The sequence below is a fragment of the Bubalus kerabau genome, chromosome 1 (genome assembly GCF_029407905.1).
Source record: "Bubalus kerabau isolate K-KA32 ecotype Philippines breed swamp buffalo chromosome 1, PCC_UOA_SB_1v2, whole genome shotgun sequence".
Classification (NCBI taxonomy): domain Eukaryota; kingdom Metazoa; phylum Chordata; class Mammalia; order Artiodactyla; family Bovidae; genus Bubalus; species Bubalus kerabau.
Window position 1 is genome coordinate 219,637,613 of NC_073624.1, and position 17,727 is coordinate 219,655,339.

The 17,727-nt window shown below is 39.3% G+C and overlaps 1 protein-coding gene across 2 annotated transcripts in view; it reads left to right on the top strand.

The window, feature by feature from the left end:
• The first annotated feature begins 1,841 nt into the window (after positions 1–1,841).
• The window catches only part of UBE2D2 (ubiquitin conjugating enzyme E2 D2), a 43,469-nt gene continuing 27,583 nt past the window's right edge, over positions 1,842–17,727 (top strand). The window contains exons 1-2 of one of the 2 annotated variants that reach the window (XM_055555260.1): positions 2,128–2,302; positions 2,556–2,596. In XM_055555260.1, the coding sequence (XP_055411235.1) occupies positions 2,573–2,596 (24 nt within the window). In that variant the 5' untranslated portion in view covers positions 2,128–2,302; positions 2,556–2,572. Of the gene's footprint in view, positions 2,007–2,127; positions 2,303–2,555; positions 2,597–17,727 lie in introns of those variants that run through there. The other variant, XM_055555250.1, reaches the window with a different exon arrangement.

Here is a 17,727-nt window from a genome sequence, read left to right on the forward strand (position 1 = left end):
CTTTACAATATTGTAGTGGGTTTTGCTATACATTGACATGAATCAGCCATGGGTGTACACGTGTTCCCCATTCTGAACCCCCCTCCCACCTCCCTCTCCATCCCATCCCTCAGGGTCATCCCAATGCACCAGCCCTGAGCACCCTGTCTCATGCATCGAACTTGCACTTGTGATCTGTTTCACATATGATAATTTACATGTTTCAATGCTATCCAGAATAGGTTTTCTAGGCTTGCTTTTGATGGTGAGCTGAACGTAAAGTTGGTTTTAATTATTGGGGCACACATTGTGCAAGTTTTTTGCTGAGGTATTGAAAAAGCAAGAGAGTTCCAGAAAAACTTACATTACAGTTCTTAGGAAGAAAAGATTTAGGACTTTGGAATCTTCCTCTCCACCTCCAACCTAAAACCTATCCATCCAACTGTGTGGATCACAATAAACTGTGGAAAATTCTGAAAGAGATAGGAATACCAGACCACCTGACCTGCCTCTTGAGAAACCTATATGCAGGTCAGGAAGCAACAGTTCGAACTGGACATGGAACAACAGACTGGTTCCAAATAGGAAAAGGAGTACGTCAAGGCTGTATATTGTCACCCTGCTTATTTAACTTCTATGCAGAGTACATCATGAGAAACGCTGGGCTGGAGGAAGCACAAGCTGGAATCAAGATTGCCGGGAGAAATATCTATCACCTCAGATATGCAGATGACACCACCCTTATGGCAGAAAGTGAAGAGGAACTCAAAAGCCTCTTGATGAAAGTGAAAGAGGAGAGTGAAAGTTGGCTTAAAGCTCAACATTCAGAAAACAAAGATCATGGCATCCGGTCCCATCACTTCATGGGAAATAGATGGGGAAACAGTGGAAACAGTGTCAGACTTTATTTTTGGGGGCTCCAAAATCACTGCAGATGGTGACTGCAGCCATGAAATTAAAAGACGCTTACTCCTTGGAAGGAAAGTTATGACCAACCTAGATAGCATATTCAAAAGCAGAGACATTACTTTGCCAACAAAGGTCTGTCTAGTCAAGGCTATGGTTTTTCCTGTGGTCATGTATGGATGTGAGAGTTGGACTGTGAAGAAGGCTGAGCGCCGAAGAATTGATGCCTTTGAACTGTGGTGTTGGAGAAGACTCGAGAGTCCCTTGGACTGCAAGGAGGTCCAACCAGTCCATCCTAAAGGAGATCAGTCCTGGGTGCTCATGGAAGGACTGATGCTAAAGCTGAAACTTCAATACTTTGGCCACCTCATGCGAACAACTGAGTCATTGGAAAAGACCCTGATGCTGGGAGGGATTGGGGGCAGGAGGAGAAGGGGACGACAGAGGATGAGATGGCTGGATGGCATCACCGACTCCATGGACTTGAGTTTGAGTGAACTCCGGGAGTTGGTGATGGACAGGGAGGCCTGGCGTGCTGCGATTCATGGGGTCGCAAAGAGTTGGACACGACTGAGTGACTGAACTGAACTGAACAGCTTTATTGCTTATTTGTAACAATTCAAGTGGAGCACCTCTCCTGACAAGCCAGAGACTGGGAGACATTCAAATTGTCACTTACTTGGGGCCTTCCTGGGGATAACCATCTCAGGGCTGCCGGCGGTGTGCATGTAGAACCATAGTCCCGCAGGTGCCCAGGCTGTTATCACGCGGCTTCCCGAGAGAGATTTGACCAGAATCTCGACTTGAGGGAAGTCCCAAGCTATGCCACTGTGGAGCTGTGTGACCTTGGACAAGTCCTTTCCTCCTATGGCCCTACGTGCTCTTCCCCGGTAGGTTTATGCTATGGGGACGGTCGAGTGATCTGGAAAACATTCGCTTTTAAACGTTTATTCATCTCATGTATTACGCGAATGAGAGCCGAGAGCCCACAGGCAAGGCGATCAAGGACCACTACTGGCAAGCCTCTGCGACCCGCGCCACAGGTCTCGCGAGATTTCCCCTCTGCGCTTCGCGGCGTCATCCTCTCGCCGGCCGCGGCAGCGACAGCGACGGCGCGTGAGGTACACAGGGGCGGACCGTATCCCTCCGCCGCCGGCGCGGCCCGGCCCTCCCTTCCCCCGGCCCGCCAATCCCCGCTCTCCCGACCTGCCCCTCGTCCTGGGCCCACCCCGCGCTCCGGCTGCCCCACCCCGGCGGCGCCGCCCGCCCGCGCGTCTCTCGGTCCACCTGCAGCAGGCAGTCCCTCCGGCTGTCCTACCCAGAGCCGCCGGCCGAGCCCGAGGCCTGAGCTCTTGCTCCCCGGCGGAGGGATCCGCGGCGGCTGAGGAGGCGGCGCTGAGCCTAGAAGGAAGAGGCAGCTACCGCGGTGGCGGCGGCGGCGGCGGCGGCGGCGGCTCGGGCGGCAGCGCATAAAGGGGCCGCCGCCGGGTGATGCGGTGACCGCTGCGGCAGGCTCAGGAGCCGAGTTGGCCCCGGCCTTAAGTCCGTCCCGCCGGACCCGCGCTCCGGAACTCCCCATCTCCGGCCGATCCGCAATCACCGAGGAGGCCTCGCGCCCCCTCGCCCCTTCCCCGTCCCTCCCCTGCCCCCGTCCCCGCCCCGGGGCCGCCGCCACCCACCTCCCACGATGGCTCTGAAGAGAATCCACAAGGTAAGCGGCCAGGGATCGGCTGTGTGTTCGGGCAGCTAGGCGGGTCGGCCGAGCTGGCTGCGGCCTGCACTTCCCGCCGTCTTCTCCGCCGGACTCCCGGCTTCTTCGGACCGGGTTGCTGGCGATGGCCCGGCCGGGCGGCCTTCACACCCCACTCCCAGTGATGGCGCCCGTAGAGGCCCCGGCGCGCTGCCCGCACTTAGGCCGGAGGTATGCTCGCCGGTTCAACGTTCCTTCCCGGCCTCCTTTCTAGGCCCCGCGTGGAATGGAGTCCCAGGGCCTCTCCCCGGCCTGGGACTGCTGTGCCAGAGGGCCATTGTCCGGCTGTGCCAGGAGGGGGTGCTGGAACTGGGGCGTTGGGAGGCCCCATCGACGGAGGTCGAAAGGGCTCTGTGCCCCATCTCCGCCTGTGCATCCCCTATCCCCACCTGCCTAGGTTCACTCCGCAGAACCCCTTGAGCTTGGGGCCCGTATGAGGAAACCTTTTTGTCCGATCCAGAAATATTTCTTGAGTTCGCTTGCCGTTTAGCGGCCGCACGCTTCCGTCCACTCTGCTCGTCCAGAAACTAAGTAGGAAGTTGAGGAAATAAGCATGACTTTTATGAGGAAGGAGGGAGGTGGAGGGAGAAGCATTTTATTCCGTGAGGTTGCCAAATGTAGTCAGAAACATACTTCAGTTTGCAGGAGTGGATTTAATAGAAAGGGTATTGTCAAGGGTAGAGGTAGAAACCTGAACATTTGAAAACCATTGGAGAGAATTTCACAAAGTTTCCTTTTACATTCTCTTCGCAAAATGGGTTTTAACGCTTAAATTAGGTGATGTTTTCTGGGAGATCCTTTTAATGTGGAAGGGATTTTGCTAGATTTTTCCATTAGAGAAGATTTCTTTGCCCTTTAAAATGAAGGGTTATCTGTAGTTGTCTCTACGGAGGCTTTTGTAATATTGCTTCTAGATTATGGACTTCGCTTAAAATTTAGGGTTTTTTCGCTTCCTTCTAATATTATAACCTCCTATTATCTCTCACTATCTTTTTTACTTAGAGGGGGGAAGCGGCACTGATGCTTTGTTTCGTGTTTGACTTGGCTACTTGGAGAGGCTGTATTAAACCTCTAGCCAGTAAGTAGTAGATCCTGGGATACATTATCTAGGATGGGATGGAGATGCAAGGGGGAAGAGAACTAATTTTCACCTTGCATTTAACTCAGTGAAAATGGAGATCTGGTCAGTTTAAACACTTGAGTTCAGCAGTTGGTCCTGGTTTTATTCTTGATCAAAGACCTTTCCTGTGGAATTAATCCCAGTGGTTATTGTAAATTAGGTTAGATCCTCACCAACTTCTTTTGACTCTGATTTCTATCAAATGAAAAAGGGCAGACTTTAGACAGTAAATCTTGTACTAAAGTGAAGCAGGTTGTTTGTTAAAAGAAGCTCATCCCTAAGTAGAGCTGTCTTGAAACTTTTTAAGGGGCAGGAGCACACTGAGGACAAGTTATGCAAGTAAATAATAGCATTTTTAAGGCTTTAAGGAGTTAATAGATTCTTGAGGACTAATTGAGAAGTTATCAACTTGAAATTATACTTGTAGAAGATTGTGCACTTTTAAAACCTGAAGAAGAATAAACATAATGTGTGATCACTTACAGATCAAGAGATACAGCCCTTAATCTCTACTCTGAGTGATATGTGTGCTATGGAGGTTTTTTTAGAGAAGGAAATAGCACTCAAAACATGCATTTTAATCGTCTTCTTTGCCTTCTTTTGAGATACTGCATGTTTGCTAGATTTTTCTCTAAAAGATACCTTTATTAAAATTTTAGTAAGAAAAATCAAGTGTATACCATGATTATTAGAACTTTTAAAACTCAAAAGTTTTTTTATTAACCTTTTTTCACCTGGTTTATAATCTAGAACTGTCCTCAAAGTATGGCTCAACTTAGACTGCCAGGGATTTGAAAAATAAACTTAATTTTTCGTGTACATAGTAGTCAATAATATTGTGAAAATAAAATGAAGATTTTTTCCCCCAAGCATTTTATATAACACTAATTTTAAATTGAATACAGACTTAACCTAGCTATGGATAAGACCAGTCCTATCTCACCCTCAGCACTAGTAATGTATCTGCGGTGCAGTCCCCCACAGACAGACTTGGCTTACATAATTGGTCTTAGTCTTGAATCTTCCCAGTTACTACTCTCTGAGAAAGTAGTTCTGTTTAAATACCTTACAACTTCGGATAGCATGAACTACTGCATCTGGGTTCTAATAAAATTTTATTAAGAACAAATACTTTTGACCGAGGCAGCTTCAGAAATTCTTTGTCTTGTGTTTCATTGACAAAGGGTAATAGTGTTGTGTGAATCTCACAGTCTTTTAAATGCCATGACTTTTTTTGGAAAAAGCTCTTGATGGACTTTATTTTGATAGAAACTTTAAGGTCGTATATGCTTTAACAGAGTTTACCAAAGAGTTTTCATTTTGAACATCCATTATGGTTCCATGAAGGGTTTGGGACCCTTTGGTATTGTTTGTATCTACACCAAATGGCCCCTGCCTGCTACATTTTGAGGTTTTCTGCTGACATTATGGGTCTTCAGCTTTGATTTTGATGCTTTGAGTGTCTGCCTCTAGCAACACCACCCCCAGCCTTTTTCCAGTTGGCTGCGTCTCATCTGTTGTGGGCTGGGAAACGAGATCACTGAGCTTATTAAAATTATGTCTAAAATAAGATCCAGTAGGCTCTGAGTGAAGAGGGCTTCATGTGTTTTGTGAACTGTGTGGTCTGTTTGACTGATCAGAGACCTTTTTTTTAAACTTGCTTCCTGTTTTTCTTCTTTACTTTTGTTATACAGTGCAGGAGGCTTTTTTGTGCTCTTACAGTGCCACAGTATTGAAATACAGGGTAAATTTCTTTATTTTGAGGAGGAGTAAAAGGCTAAATATCATGAGGAATTGAAGACAGACCAAAGTTAGGATACTAAAAGCTCTTAACAATAATAGTGACTTGTACATTTTAATGGTGTCCTGCTAGATATAGTTAACATTTGGTATACATAGCTTTAATGCCAGGACTACCGCTTGATTTACTGTATTTCTATGATTAAAGCGTCTTAAATTTCCTGAAAACCCCAGTCAGTTAGTTAATATTCCAGTAAAATAAAATTTCAAACTCTGATGGCTAGGCAGGTAACCAAAGTGAGCAAAGGGAATTGGAGGGAACTAGAAATTGCACGTGCTTTTAGAAAAGGGCACCTGTTATTCAGCTCCCTCCAAATGTTGCTATTGCCAGGATCTATGCCCAAAGTTACCAGATTTTTTATTTATTTTTTTTTTTTGAGGTAAGCCACAAAACCAGAGTTCTGGCAACCAATTCAAATTAAAAACAAGGACAGCAAAACCAAAAGACACCTCCACACTTTTTTTGGTAGATTGGTAGGTACCAGTTTAATGTATGAATTAAAATTAACAAAAGATTGAGGTTCAGCAAGTAACCAGGAGCGTAAGGATTAAATCATTTGAACCATACTTTCTGTCTTTTTCAAAGTTTGGAAGTATTGCTTTATGTAAATAGGCATAATTAAGTAATTTTTGGGGTAAACTTTTAGTTAACTTCTTCAGTGAAGTTTTGTATGGTTATGGTTGTAGGAAAAACCAGTTTAGTAGACACATTGATCCCAGGCAGATGCTTACAACTTACTCTTCATTGTAATCTGTTTCATGTTATGAATCATCTTTCTGTAGACTACATACTTTCAAAATATCTACGATTGCCAGTTACCAAAGGATGAATTTTAAGGATATGGGAAGGGAGTTGTAATATCATAATAGTACTAGTTTCAAGATTATTTTAAAATAGAAGTGTGATATGATACATTACATTAATCTTATCAGAGGTAAGGATTCAGTTTATTCCAGTCAAAATGATGAAACAAATTAGCAACTAGTCTTGTGGAGTATTTGGAACTTTAATATAATAAGTGGTTGACAGAAGATGACTGAATTAGTTATATATTGGAAAACAGACATCTCTTCTTACTCCACAAGATAAGCTTCTTGAAATCTCTGGGAAGATTTTTTTTTCCTTTAGAAACGATTCTTTGCTTCACAAAGGTTTGTTGAGTTGAGAAACTTTCTTTGGCTCTTTTGGGGTTGCTATTTAAATATAATTTAAACAGCCTTCATTAACTTCATAAATCTAGGGGTGTGTGGGGGTGGGGTGGGGTGTGTGTGTGTGTGTGTGTGTGTGTGTGTGTGTGTGTGTAAGTCTCCCAAAGTGGGGTGGGTGTGTGGGTGTTTAAAATCTCCCAAAGTGTATTACTATACTGCTGACTGACAAGGAGGAAGTTTTGACAAAGTCCAATTCTGGATATTTTAGTCCAGAGAGAGAAGGCTGCTAAAATATCCTAGGCAGTTCTCAGGATAGGAATACCTGACTCATGCTTGATGCTGCCAGCAACCTTTGCAGCCTCATCCCAAAATTGAAGGAGCACACTTGTTTTTTCTGTAGAAATAAAGTTTCGGTGGTGAGGTTCCCAGGCTAACCTTCAAAATCATGTTAAAAATATGACATAGAAAAATAAAGTACCGTTTCTTCTTCAGTATACACAATCAAGTGAGATTTCAAGTAATAGAATCATAAAATTTTAGCTCTGCATCACATCTCAGAGCTACGGCCTAAAAAGGCTATGTGACTTAGTACCTGGATTTCTTGACTGCTCAGTGTCTTTTCTGGCAGGCACTGTACCCTTACACAGTCATTAGGGGTGTAATCCCAGGGAATGCAGTTTTTTCTTTTGTTCAATGCTCTGGAACCAGAAGATTTTACCTTCGGCATCTCTTTTTATTGTTGGAGAGGTGTCTATGAATTCCCTTAAAACAATGCCATTTTTGTTTTGTTTTTCAGTGTTTTAATTCCCATAAAGCAGAAAAATAAGAAACTATGCAAATTTTGGGTGTTCTATCCTCCGTATATCTTTCATCATAGTCAAATGGGTTTTTTAATTTCTGCAAAAGACTAAGAATCACTGTCCTACCTCCTTAAACACTCTGTTTTAATCTCAGTAGGTGACCCAATTACCTATTCTGTAGAGAAAATAGAAATCTGCGTGAATCCTTTCAAATTTCCTTTGAAGACTTTAAAAAGAAAAAAGAAAAACCAGACCTCACAGCTACAATCTTGAGAGTACTCAGTGTGTATCAGAATGACTGAATCTTCTGAACAACCCTGTGAGAATTCTGTTCTCAGGTTAGAAGAGAAAATGGAGGCTTGGAGAAGTAAACAAACTTGCCTGTGATTGTATGGCTATGATATGAGGAGCCAGGATTCAGATGCATTCAGTCTTGACCAGGGAGCCAACCATTGCTCCAAATATACCTTAGCCATCACTCTTCTTCCCTGTTGTCTCTGGAGAAGCTCTGCTTTTCCCATTGCAAGCTAACTTTTGCTATTCATCCTATTCTTTTGCCAGGTCCTTGCTCTCTAGTAATTGTCCCTGTTCTCCTAGTTCTCTCTTCTTTGACTCCTCGCAGTATCCAAACTTATCTAAGACTTTCCTCCTTAAGAAAAACAACAAAAAAAGCTTTTAACCTCCTCTCCCCAACTAGAGCTGATTCCTTTGCTTCCTCTTCTTTATCGCTTCCATCTCTGACATTTTAGTGCCAAAATTCTTGACAGAATAGTGTCTATTCACTGTTTTGGAACTGTTCAGTAAGGTCACTGATGATTACTTTATTGCCAGATGCAATGGATACCTCAGTTTTTATTTGATTTCTGTAACAGTTGATGTGATTATTACTCATTTCCCTCGGCTTCTGATAAACTGTTTCCTCCTTCTGCATACCTAGTGTTCTAATAAAGTTAGTGTTTCCTAATTTTTTTAGAATAATTTTAAATTAATATTATTGATGGATACAAATAAGAGTTCATGAAATAATGTATACTTGGATTAAAATTGACAGCACACATGACCCCAGATAAATTAATATATAATATCACAAGCACAAAAATAGGGAAATTATTTACAAACAAAATACATTAAGAGGAAATATTGTTCACTGTCATTTTACTGTAAAGTAACAACTAAGAATAGTATTTTAAGAAAATAAAAGGGATCATCATCAGATGCTGCATTAAATGTGTTACTCTTGAGAATTCCCTGTGGTCCAGTAATTAGGACCCCTCAATTTCACTGCTCATTTCACACCCACTTTCACCTGGGTTCAATCACTGGATAGGAAACTAAGATCCCACAAGCCACTTAGTGTGTCCAAAAAAAGATGTGTTACTCTGTGTTGTTTTCATTACAGTATAATGCGAACATTTGTTTTAAACAGGTGCACTGCAGCAAAAGAAAGAATTAAAGTTGCATATTTTGCAATATTCATGCAGTTAGACTACTACCAACATTATTGTCTCATGGACAGACAGGTCACTTAATTTTAAAAAAGAAGTGTTTGCTTTACTTATCTTTATTTTAAAATAATCTGTTATTTTTGGGTTTAAGAAAGGACTCTGCTTTTCCTTTAAAACTTCCATATTCTAGCTATAGGCCCATAGGGAATGAATTGGTATAGTAGAAATATTAGTGTTCAATATGCTTTGATTAAATAACTTTTCAAATATGTATTATAATAAGCAGAATAAATCACTGAAGTTAAATAGATAATACCCATGGTTAAATGCTGTTTGTGCATCAGAGCATAGACATAATTTGCTTTGTAGTGTGCAAATTTCTTGAGGCATATTACTGCTTTAAATTAGTGTAAATATGTAGTATTTCTTAAAAACATGTATTAAAGATAGGTAAAATTTAGGACAAAAATATTGCCATCTTTATCCCTGTAATACATGTTAGCATCTCATAAGAAATACTACTGTACTTGAAACAATTCTCAGAATTATTTTCCTTTAGTCTTTGTGCTTTTCTGTATGCCTTCTCAACCCACCCCCTCCTCCTTCTGAATTCTTATTCATCCTTGGATATCCAACAGACCACTTCTCTGTGAAGCATGCCCCAGGCATGCAGGCAATAGGGTTCTGCTATAGAACTGTTTCTTAGTATATAGACATGATTGATTATTACCCACTCTAGACTGAATTCTTCTGGGCAAAGTCCCTGTCTTATTCATTATATTCCCAGTACCTGACACATAGTAGGCATTCAGTTTTTGCCAGCAGCGTTTAGTGAATGTCAACAGCAAGTAGTATGGTGGAAAAACTAGTAGAATTTTGGAGCTCCATGTCTACTCAGTCCTGTTCTAACCCTGTGTGTGTGGCCTTAGGCAAGTTACTTCACTGATTTTCTTTGGTCTCAGCTTTCTTGCCTATAGAATGAGGATAATGTCATATACTTTGCAAGCCTGTAAGGGATGAGTAGAAAAGAAATATGGACCACATAAAAGATAGTTTTTAATATTAATTACCACTGGCTTAATTGCCCAGTAATGTTGACCCGTGAAATTGGCAGAATCTTGAAATCTTAGATGGTGTCAGTGATAAGTGTTTTCCATTTTACTTTGTTGCCACCCCAGTCGAAAAAGAAGGAAAAAAATGTACACCCTGATGTTGTAAAAATTATGTTTTATAATACTTCTAATCGGAAAAAGGGATTGAATTCCAAATTTTTTCTTCAATAAACTATCTACTGTAATCTTCCAGTACATGTGATGTTTTTGTAAGCTTAGATGTTAAGAACAATTTTCTTAACAGTATCTTGCGATAGAAGTATCTGCTTCTGTCCTTTGAGCACATACCCCTCCCCACCCCTGCCACTTGCAGAACGTCAGTACCTGTTTAAATCATAACACTCCTTCGTCAACTTTTTAAGGGCCTATATCAGATAAAAAAATTTGAAATCAAAGCTGAATTTTACAGAAGCCACAGTGATAATAGTTTAGAAATAGATTTCTTAAAATAATAGTATACTATTGGGAGTGAGTGATTTTCTTTAGATTAAATGTCCTCATGTACACCAGCTGTATCAGCTTCGTAGGGCTGCTGTAATAAATTACACGATAAATTACTGAGTGGCTTAAAACAGCAGAAATCTATTCTCTCACAGTTTTGGAGGCCAAAAATCCAAAATCAGCATACCAGCAGAGCCACACACCCTCTGGAAGCTATGTGGGAGAATCCTTCCTTCCCTCTTCCACCTTCTGGTGACTGTAAGCATTCCTTGGTTTGTGGCCACATCACTTCAGTCTCTGCCTTCGTCTTCACACTACTTTCTCTGTGTGTGGTTTCTCTTTTGTCGTTTAAAAGGATACTTAGGGCCTATCCAGGTAATCTAGGATGATCTTATCTCAAGATCCTTAATTTTAAGTATGTTTAAAAGACCCTTTTTCTAACTAAGGTAACATTTATAGGTGATAGGAATTAAGATGTGTCATATGTCATTTTGAGGAGCGTTCAATGCAGTGTACCATCTAATCCCCAAATTCTAATAAATGACTGTTTTAGATTGTAGTTGCCTTTAGGCTTTTCTGTTTTTAACTTTCTAAAATTCTGAAACAGTTTCAGACCTACAGGGAGTTGCAAATACAATACCTAGAACATCTTTTTCTTTGACCATTTCAGAGTAAGGTACCAACATGATGACTCATCAACCCTGAATACTTTAATGTATGTTTCTTACAAACATGGACATCAAAATTAGGAAATTTCCATTGAAATATTACTGCAATCTAATCCTCAGACCCTGTTTAAGTTTTTCCAGTTGTTCCAATAATGTGCTTTATAGAAAAGGATCCAGTTCATAGTTACTCGTTTAGTTTCCTTCGGTTCCTTAGTCTTTCCTTTGCTTCATGGCCTTGACACTTTTAAAGATTAGAGTCCAGTTATTTTGTAGAATGTCCCTCAGTTTGTGTTTTTCTGCTATTTCCTCAAGATTAGGTTTAGGTCACGCATCTTTGATAGGAATGTCACAGAAGCATTAGTCTTTCCCTCTCTGCATCCTATCTAGTGATGCGTGGTTTTGGTTCATTTTTTTTCATTCCATCCTGTCAGATACTATTCAATTTTAGTTTGACCCATTATGGAGAATTTTCACTTCCGTCACTTGATTAAGGGGGTATCTACCAGGGTTTCATACTATGAAGTTACTTTTTTTCCCCTGTATAATGAGTAAATAATTTGTTCAGAGACACTTTGAATATATGTACTTCTTCTGTGTTTTTTTTTTTTTTTTTTTATTTTAATTTATCTATTACTGCATAAGAAAATACCCTAAAACTTAGCTGCTTAGAGCTGGGTGGTTCTGGCTCAGGGTCCCATGGTTATTGGCAGATCTCAGTTCTTTATGGGTTGCTGGACTTACAGATTCATTTCCTCCCCACATAACGTTTCTCCCACTGAGGGCTGCCTGAGTATACTTGAGACATAGCGCTGGGTTCCCTCAGAGTGATCTGCCAGAGATGGAGCAGCCAAGTGAAAGCTGGAGTATCTTTTATTAACTTAATCTCAGAAGCAACATACCATGACTTCTACTGTGTTCTGTTGACCTCACAGATTCCCCCCCGGGGCGTTGTGGCAGAGGATTACATATGGGAGTGAATACCAGGAGTTAAAGATCACTGGGAGCCAAGTTGGGTACCATGTACTTACTCAGAAGTTTTAATTTATTCATTTTAAAATTTACATTTGTGTGAACTCATGCTTTCTTTTTTTTAATTCATGTGAGTTATACTAGATTACTATCATTTACTTTAATGCTCAACTTGTCCCCAGTTTGCTTTTTTCCCCATCAGTTGAGCACTTCTTTAAGTTCTGGCACAAAAGATGTTTCCTGCTTTTTCTTACACTTTCCCTGCTCTAGCTCTGTAATCATCTAGGTATGCTGATTGCTTTTGGAATCTCACTGTTTCCACACTTTCTCAGTGTAATTAGTGGATGTAGCTAGGGAATATGTGAATGTGTAGATTTGCTTTTCTCTCTGTGTATCAGAGACCATGAATTTACACTGATGCATCTTAATTCCAGTCCAGTACCATAGGATTCATCCTGTATTTTTTCTTTTTGATATTGACATTCCTTTTCTTACAGTGAAAAACTTGGCTTTCATTAGTGTAATTACTCATTTGATCAGTTCCTCTGTGTATAATCAACTTCCCATTGCTGTGGCCCTCCTGCATAGATACTGTTCTTTGCTCCCCTCTCTCCTAGGGGTGCCCTTCTTAACTCTGTCCTTCCTGACTTGGACATCCTGCACTGAGTTATGCCTATCCCAGTGTGGATAGCCTCACTATTTTAAAAAAACAAAATACAGGACTTATTTGACATAAATATTTAGATTAAAAACTTTAAAATAGTAGTGCTAATTGTTTTTTAAAACAGATACGGAAAAATCAAGTCTAGTGACTGTGATCACATAGCACTTTTCCCAGTTAGAGAATATGGCATTTTCTGTAGGCCTTTTTTTGAAAAGACTAAAACCATAATTTTAGTTTAGTGTTATTATTATGAAACAATTTTGGTAATTCCAGAAGCCTGTGTAAACTCATCTCCATTCTTAGAAATAATTGGAAACAATCATAATTTAAAATCCTGAAGCTTAATCTTTTATTATGTAAGTTTTAGATACTGGTAATGACCAACACCTAGGCGCTTACTATCCAGCTTAAGATTCAGACCTACCTAATTTAGCTTCAGTGTTAAAGTTTAGTCAGCAACCATGGCTTCTCTTGGTAATTTATGAGCTTGGGGTCTTTGCATATATTTAGAAATAATCATGTTTTGATAAAAGTACATTGTTGTTAGTGATGGTTGTGCAACCTCCTCTACTTTACCCGTTATATCAAGGCAGTAATATATTATCACTGAGGTTATAGTAGGTCAGTTTCCTGAGGTTACATACAACATTAATACAAGGTTAAGAAAATTGTTCAAACTTTGAGGAACAAGTAACAATGTATTGGCATTTGAATGATGAACATGACTTAAATCTCAGAGTCTGAGGCACTCTTTTTACTTTAATATCAGTATTTTCATTATCTTCTAGCTTCTGTTAAGTCCAAAACTATTCTGATTCGTGATCCTATATATGTTACCACTTGCCTTTCTGGAAGCTTACAGATTTTCTTTGTCCCCAGTATTGTGAAATTTCCTGATGTTTGGTGTGTAGGTCAATTTTCATTTGTTTTGCTTGACATTCAGTTGGTCTTTTTGGGTCTGTCTATATGGATTTGCTTATTATGGACATTTCATATAAATAGAATCATACAACATATGACCTTTTGTATCTGGCTTCTTTCATTGAGGCAGTGTTTTCAACGTTATCCAAGTTGTAGCGTGTATCGGTACTTAATTCCTTTTTCTGACTAAATAATATTCCATTGTATGAATATACTATGTTTTCTTTTTCCGTTTATCAGTTGATGGGCATTTGGTTTGTTTTAATTTTTTAACTATTAAGAATAATACTGCTGTGAACATTTATCTTCAGATTTTTGTGTGAACATGTTTTCATTCCTCTTGGATATATACCTAGGAGTGGAATTGCTGGATCATACGGTAATTTTATTTAAAATTTTTTAAATTATTTCCTTCTAAGAGTTTTTTTAGCTATAACTCTTATATTTAGATCTTTGATCTGTGTTTTCCAATTTTTAATTTTTGTAAAATACATATAAAATTTACCATTTTCACTATTTTTAAATATACAGTTCATTGCTAGTAAATATATTTGTATTGTTTCTACAACCATTGCTATCTCCTGAATTCTTCATTTTTCAAAAGTTACCTATTAAGCACTGACTCCTCATCTTTCTCCCTAGCCTTTAAGAACCCACCATTGTACTTTATCTCTCTATGATTTTGACCTGGTTACTCATGGAAGTAGTATTTCTCTTTTTGTGACTGATTTTTTTCACTTAGCACAGTGTCCTCAAGATTCTTCTATAGTGTCAGAATTTCCTTCCTTTTTAAGGCTATTTAGTACTCTGTTGTGTGTTTATACCATGTTTGCCTATCCATTTATTTGCTGTTGGACACTTGGGTTATTTACACATTTTAGCTCTTCTGAGTAATTCTGCAGTCAGCATGGGTGTATGTTTAAAAGATCCTCCTTTCAGTTATTTTGGGTATATACCAAGAAGTGGAATTGCTGGATCATATGGTAATTTTTTTTTAATTTTTGAGAAACTACTGTATTGTTTTCTACAGTGGCTCTACTGTTTTACATTTAGCCCTTGCTCCCCCTCCCTGCTTGTGATACACAAGGGTTTCAATTTCTCCACATCCTCACCAGCACTTATATTTTCTGTTTTTGGTTGGTTCGTTGGCCCTTTTTTTTTTTTTTTTAATAGTAACCATCCTGATGGAATGAGATGGTGGTCTTTGATCCATTTTAAGTTAATGTTTATATCTAGTGTTCAGTAGGCATCTGAGTTCATTTTTGCATGTGAATATCCAGTTGTCAGCACCATTTGTTAAAAAGATCATTCTTTCCCACATTGAATTGTTTTGGCAGCTGTGTCAAAAACCAATTGGCCATAAATATATGGGTTTATTTCTGGACTCTCAATTCTGTTTCATTGATCTGTATGTCTTTTCTTATGCCAGTACCATACTGTCTTGAATACTGTAGCTTTGTATTAGGCTTTGGAATTTGAAAGTGTGACTCCTCCAACTTTGTTCGTTTCCAAGACTGTTTTGGTTTTTTAGATCCCATGCATTCCCTATGAATTTTAGGTTCTGCTAGGTTTTTTTTAATGGCAGTTGGAATTTTGATGGAGATTGTATGGAATCTACAGGTAAATTTGGGGAGTGTTTGAGCTAGTTTTCCTATATTTTCTGTTTTCCATGTTTATCTTTTATCTGTTTTTTGGAAAGACTTTCTCAGAATGTTTGCTTGCTTGCTTGTTTTAAGGATTTTCCTCTTATTTCATAGAAGCAGTAGCTTCTCTTGGCTTTAAAGATATTCATGATAGTTTTTCTTTTAACTTTTTTCTTCTTCCTGCATGGTCTTTGCTTTTTCCTGCTTTTTTTTTTCTTCACATTGTTTTGGTCTTTATATGTTGAGTGATGTTGAAGATGGCCAGTTTCTTTCACTGTTGTTGTTTATCCTTATTTTAGAATAGGGCATTAAAAAGCTGATTAAAGGGTCTGAGCATAGGGAAGTGAGGTTTGGCAACTGTGAAACTCTATGGTTTGCTGGCAGGGCTGTTCTCCAGATGAATCACTGATGTCAGTGAGTCATATAGCTCTTTATCTTGTGCTGGTCAGTTTTTCTTGAGAAGGGTCTTTTTATCTCCTGCCTGGAATGTACAGGTCAAACTTCCCATGTTTTCAGGACATTGTGTGTATGTTTTCAGGACAAAGTGTGTATGTAAATATTCACTTAACCTTCTGATTTCCATACATCATTCATGCCATTAACTATGCTCAGTGTCTCTGAGTTCTGAGATCTTATGTTTTATCTTCTCTGGAGAACAAACCTCTGGTTTGCTTGGATGGGAAGGACATTCACTGGTAGAATCAGGGAAGTGATCTAGATGTCATTTTTAGTTTTAAGTTATTTTCAGATTTTTACTCATAAACAACATATAATACTGCTTTGGATGTTGTCAGTTTACATAGATGTTATGGAAATGTATACATTTTAAATAGCATGCATTTTCAATGAATATAAATATTCCAACAATATATTTAAAATTTATTCCTCCTATAATAGACATTTTGTTTCCAAGTTTTTATTAGTAAAGATGTTGAAGCTCAGTGTTGCCTTGATGCACATAGGTGAGAGTTTCTCTTTATAGTCAGTAGGAGTGTTTGGTTGTAGAAAGAGGCTCTTTATTTTTGTAAGATAATGCCAAATTAACTTTTTTCTTTAAAATTTTTCATTATTTTGACCATAACATGCTATATAAAGGTACACAAAAATGTGAAGTCGCTCAGTCATGTCTGACTTTGTGACCCCATGAACTGTAGTCCCCCAGGCTCCTCCATCCATAGGATTTTCCAGGCAAGAATACTGGAGTGGGTTGCCATTTCCTTCTCCAGGGTATCTTCCCGATGCAGGGATCCAACCCCGGTCTCCCACATTGCAGGCATACTCTTTACCATCTGAGACACCAGGTGTCTAATAAATTTTAGTGAAAATTTCAGATACATCCAGACATTCAGTAGTCTACAACATATCACCATGTGTCCCATCACCCGTCATTTTGTGTTTATTCTTGATTACCTCTTCCACCTTTCTGGATTATTTCAAACTCAACCCCAAATGTCATATCATTTTATCTGTAAAGAATTCAGAATGTGTTACTTAGAGATAATGCATTGGTTCTCAGTAGGGATAGTTTTGCCTACCAGGTGACGTTTGGCATTGTAAACATTTTTAACTGTCACAGCTGGGAGGCTACTGGGTGCTACTGACATCTAGTAGATTAGAGACCACGGAGCTACTGAACATCCTACAGTGTGTAGGACAGGCCCCCACAACAGAGAATTATCCTTCCCCAAATGTCAGTCATTTCCCAGTTTGAGAAATCCTGAGATAAGGAAGTCTAAGGTACATTCAGTGATTCTTCCTGTATATATTTCTAAACACATGCTGTTGTATTACACAAAAATTTAATTTCTGGGAATTATAACTCTAAAAGAATAAACACTTTAAAAGTCATACAAAACTCCTGTGAATCTTACTATGTTTATGTGGCTGATAAAAGTATTGGACATTTACATATTTTTAAAATAGTTCATGAATATTATTTGGTGTTATAAAGAACCCTGGGCAATATATTGAAATGTCAGTTCTGAAGGGATGTGGATCACTTGAAATAAACTACTTTTGTCATGACTTTCCACCTTTCTTGGGCCAGTAACTTTCGGTAGCAGGGTAGTTTGGGGTGGGGGTTGTGTGTGTGTTTGTTTTCTAGTATGTTGCAGAATTAGAAGTTGGTATTGTTTTGCTGAGAAGTTGCTATGGTAATAATTGTTGGAAGGATCTATCATTGAGTCTTATTATTTTTAGAGGCTGCCTAGGGATATTTATCAGTTAGTTTTGCTGTATAACAAATGATTCCAAAACATAAAACAGCAGTGATTTATTTCTTAGGATTCTGGATTGACTTGAAGGTTTTGTTTCATGTGTTTGTTATCAGCCAGGGTTATTCTTGTGGCTGTGTTCAAGCT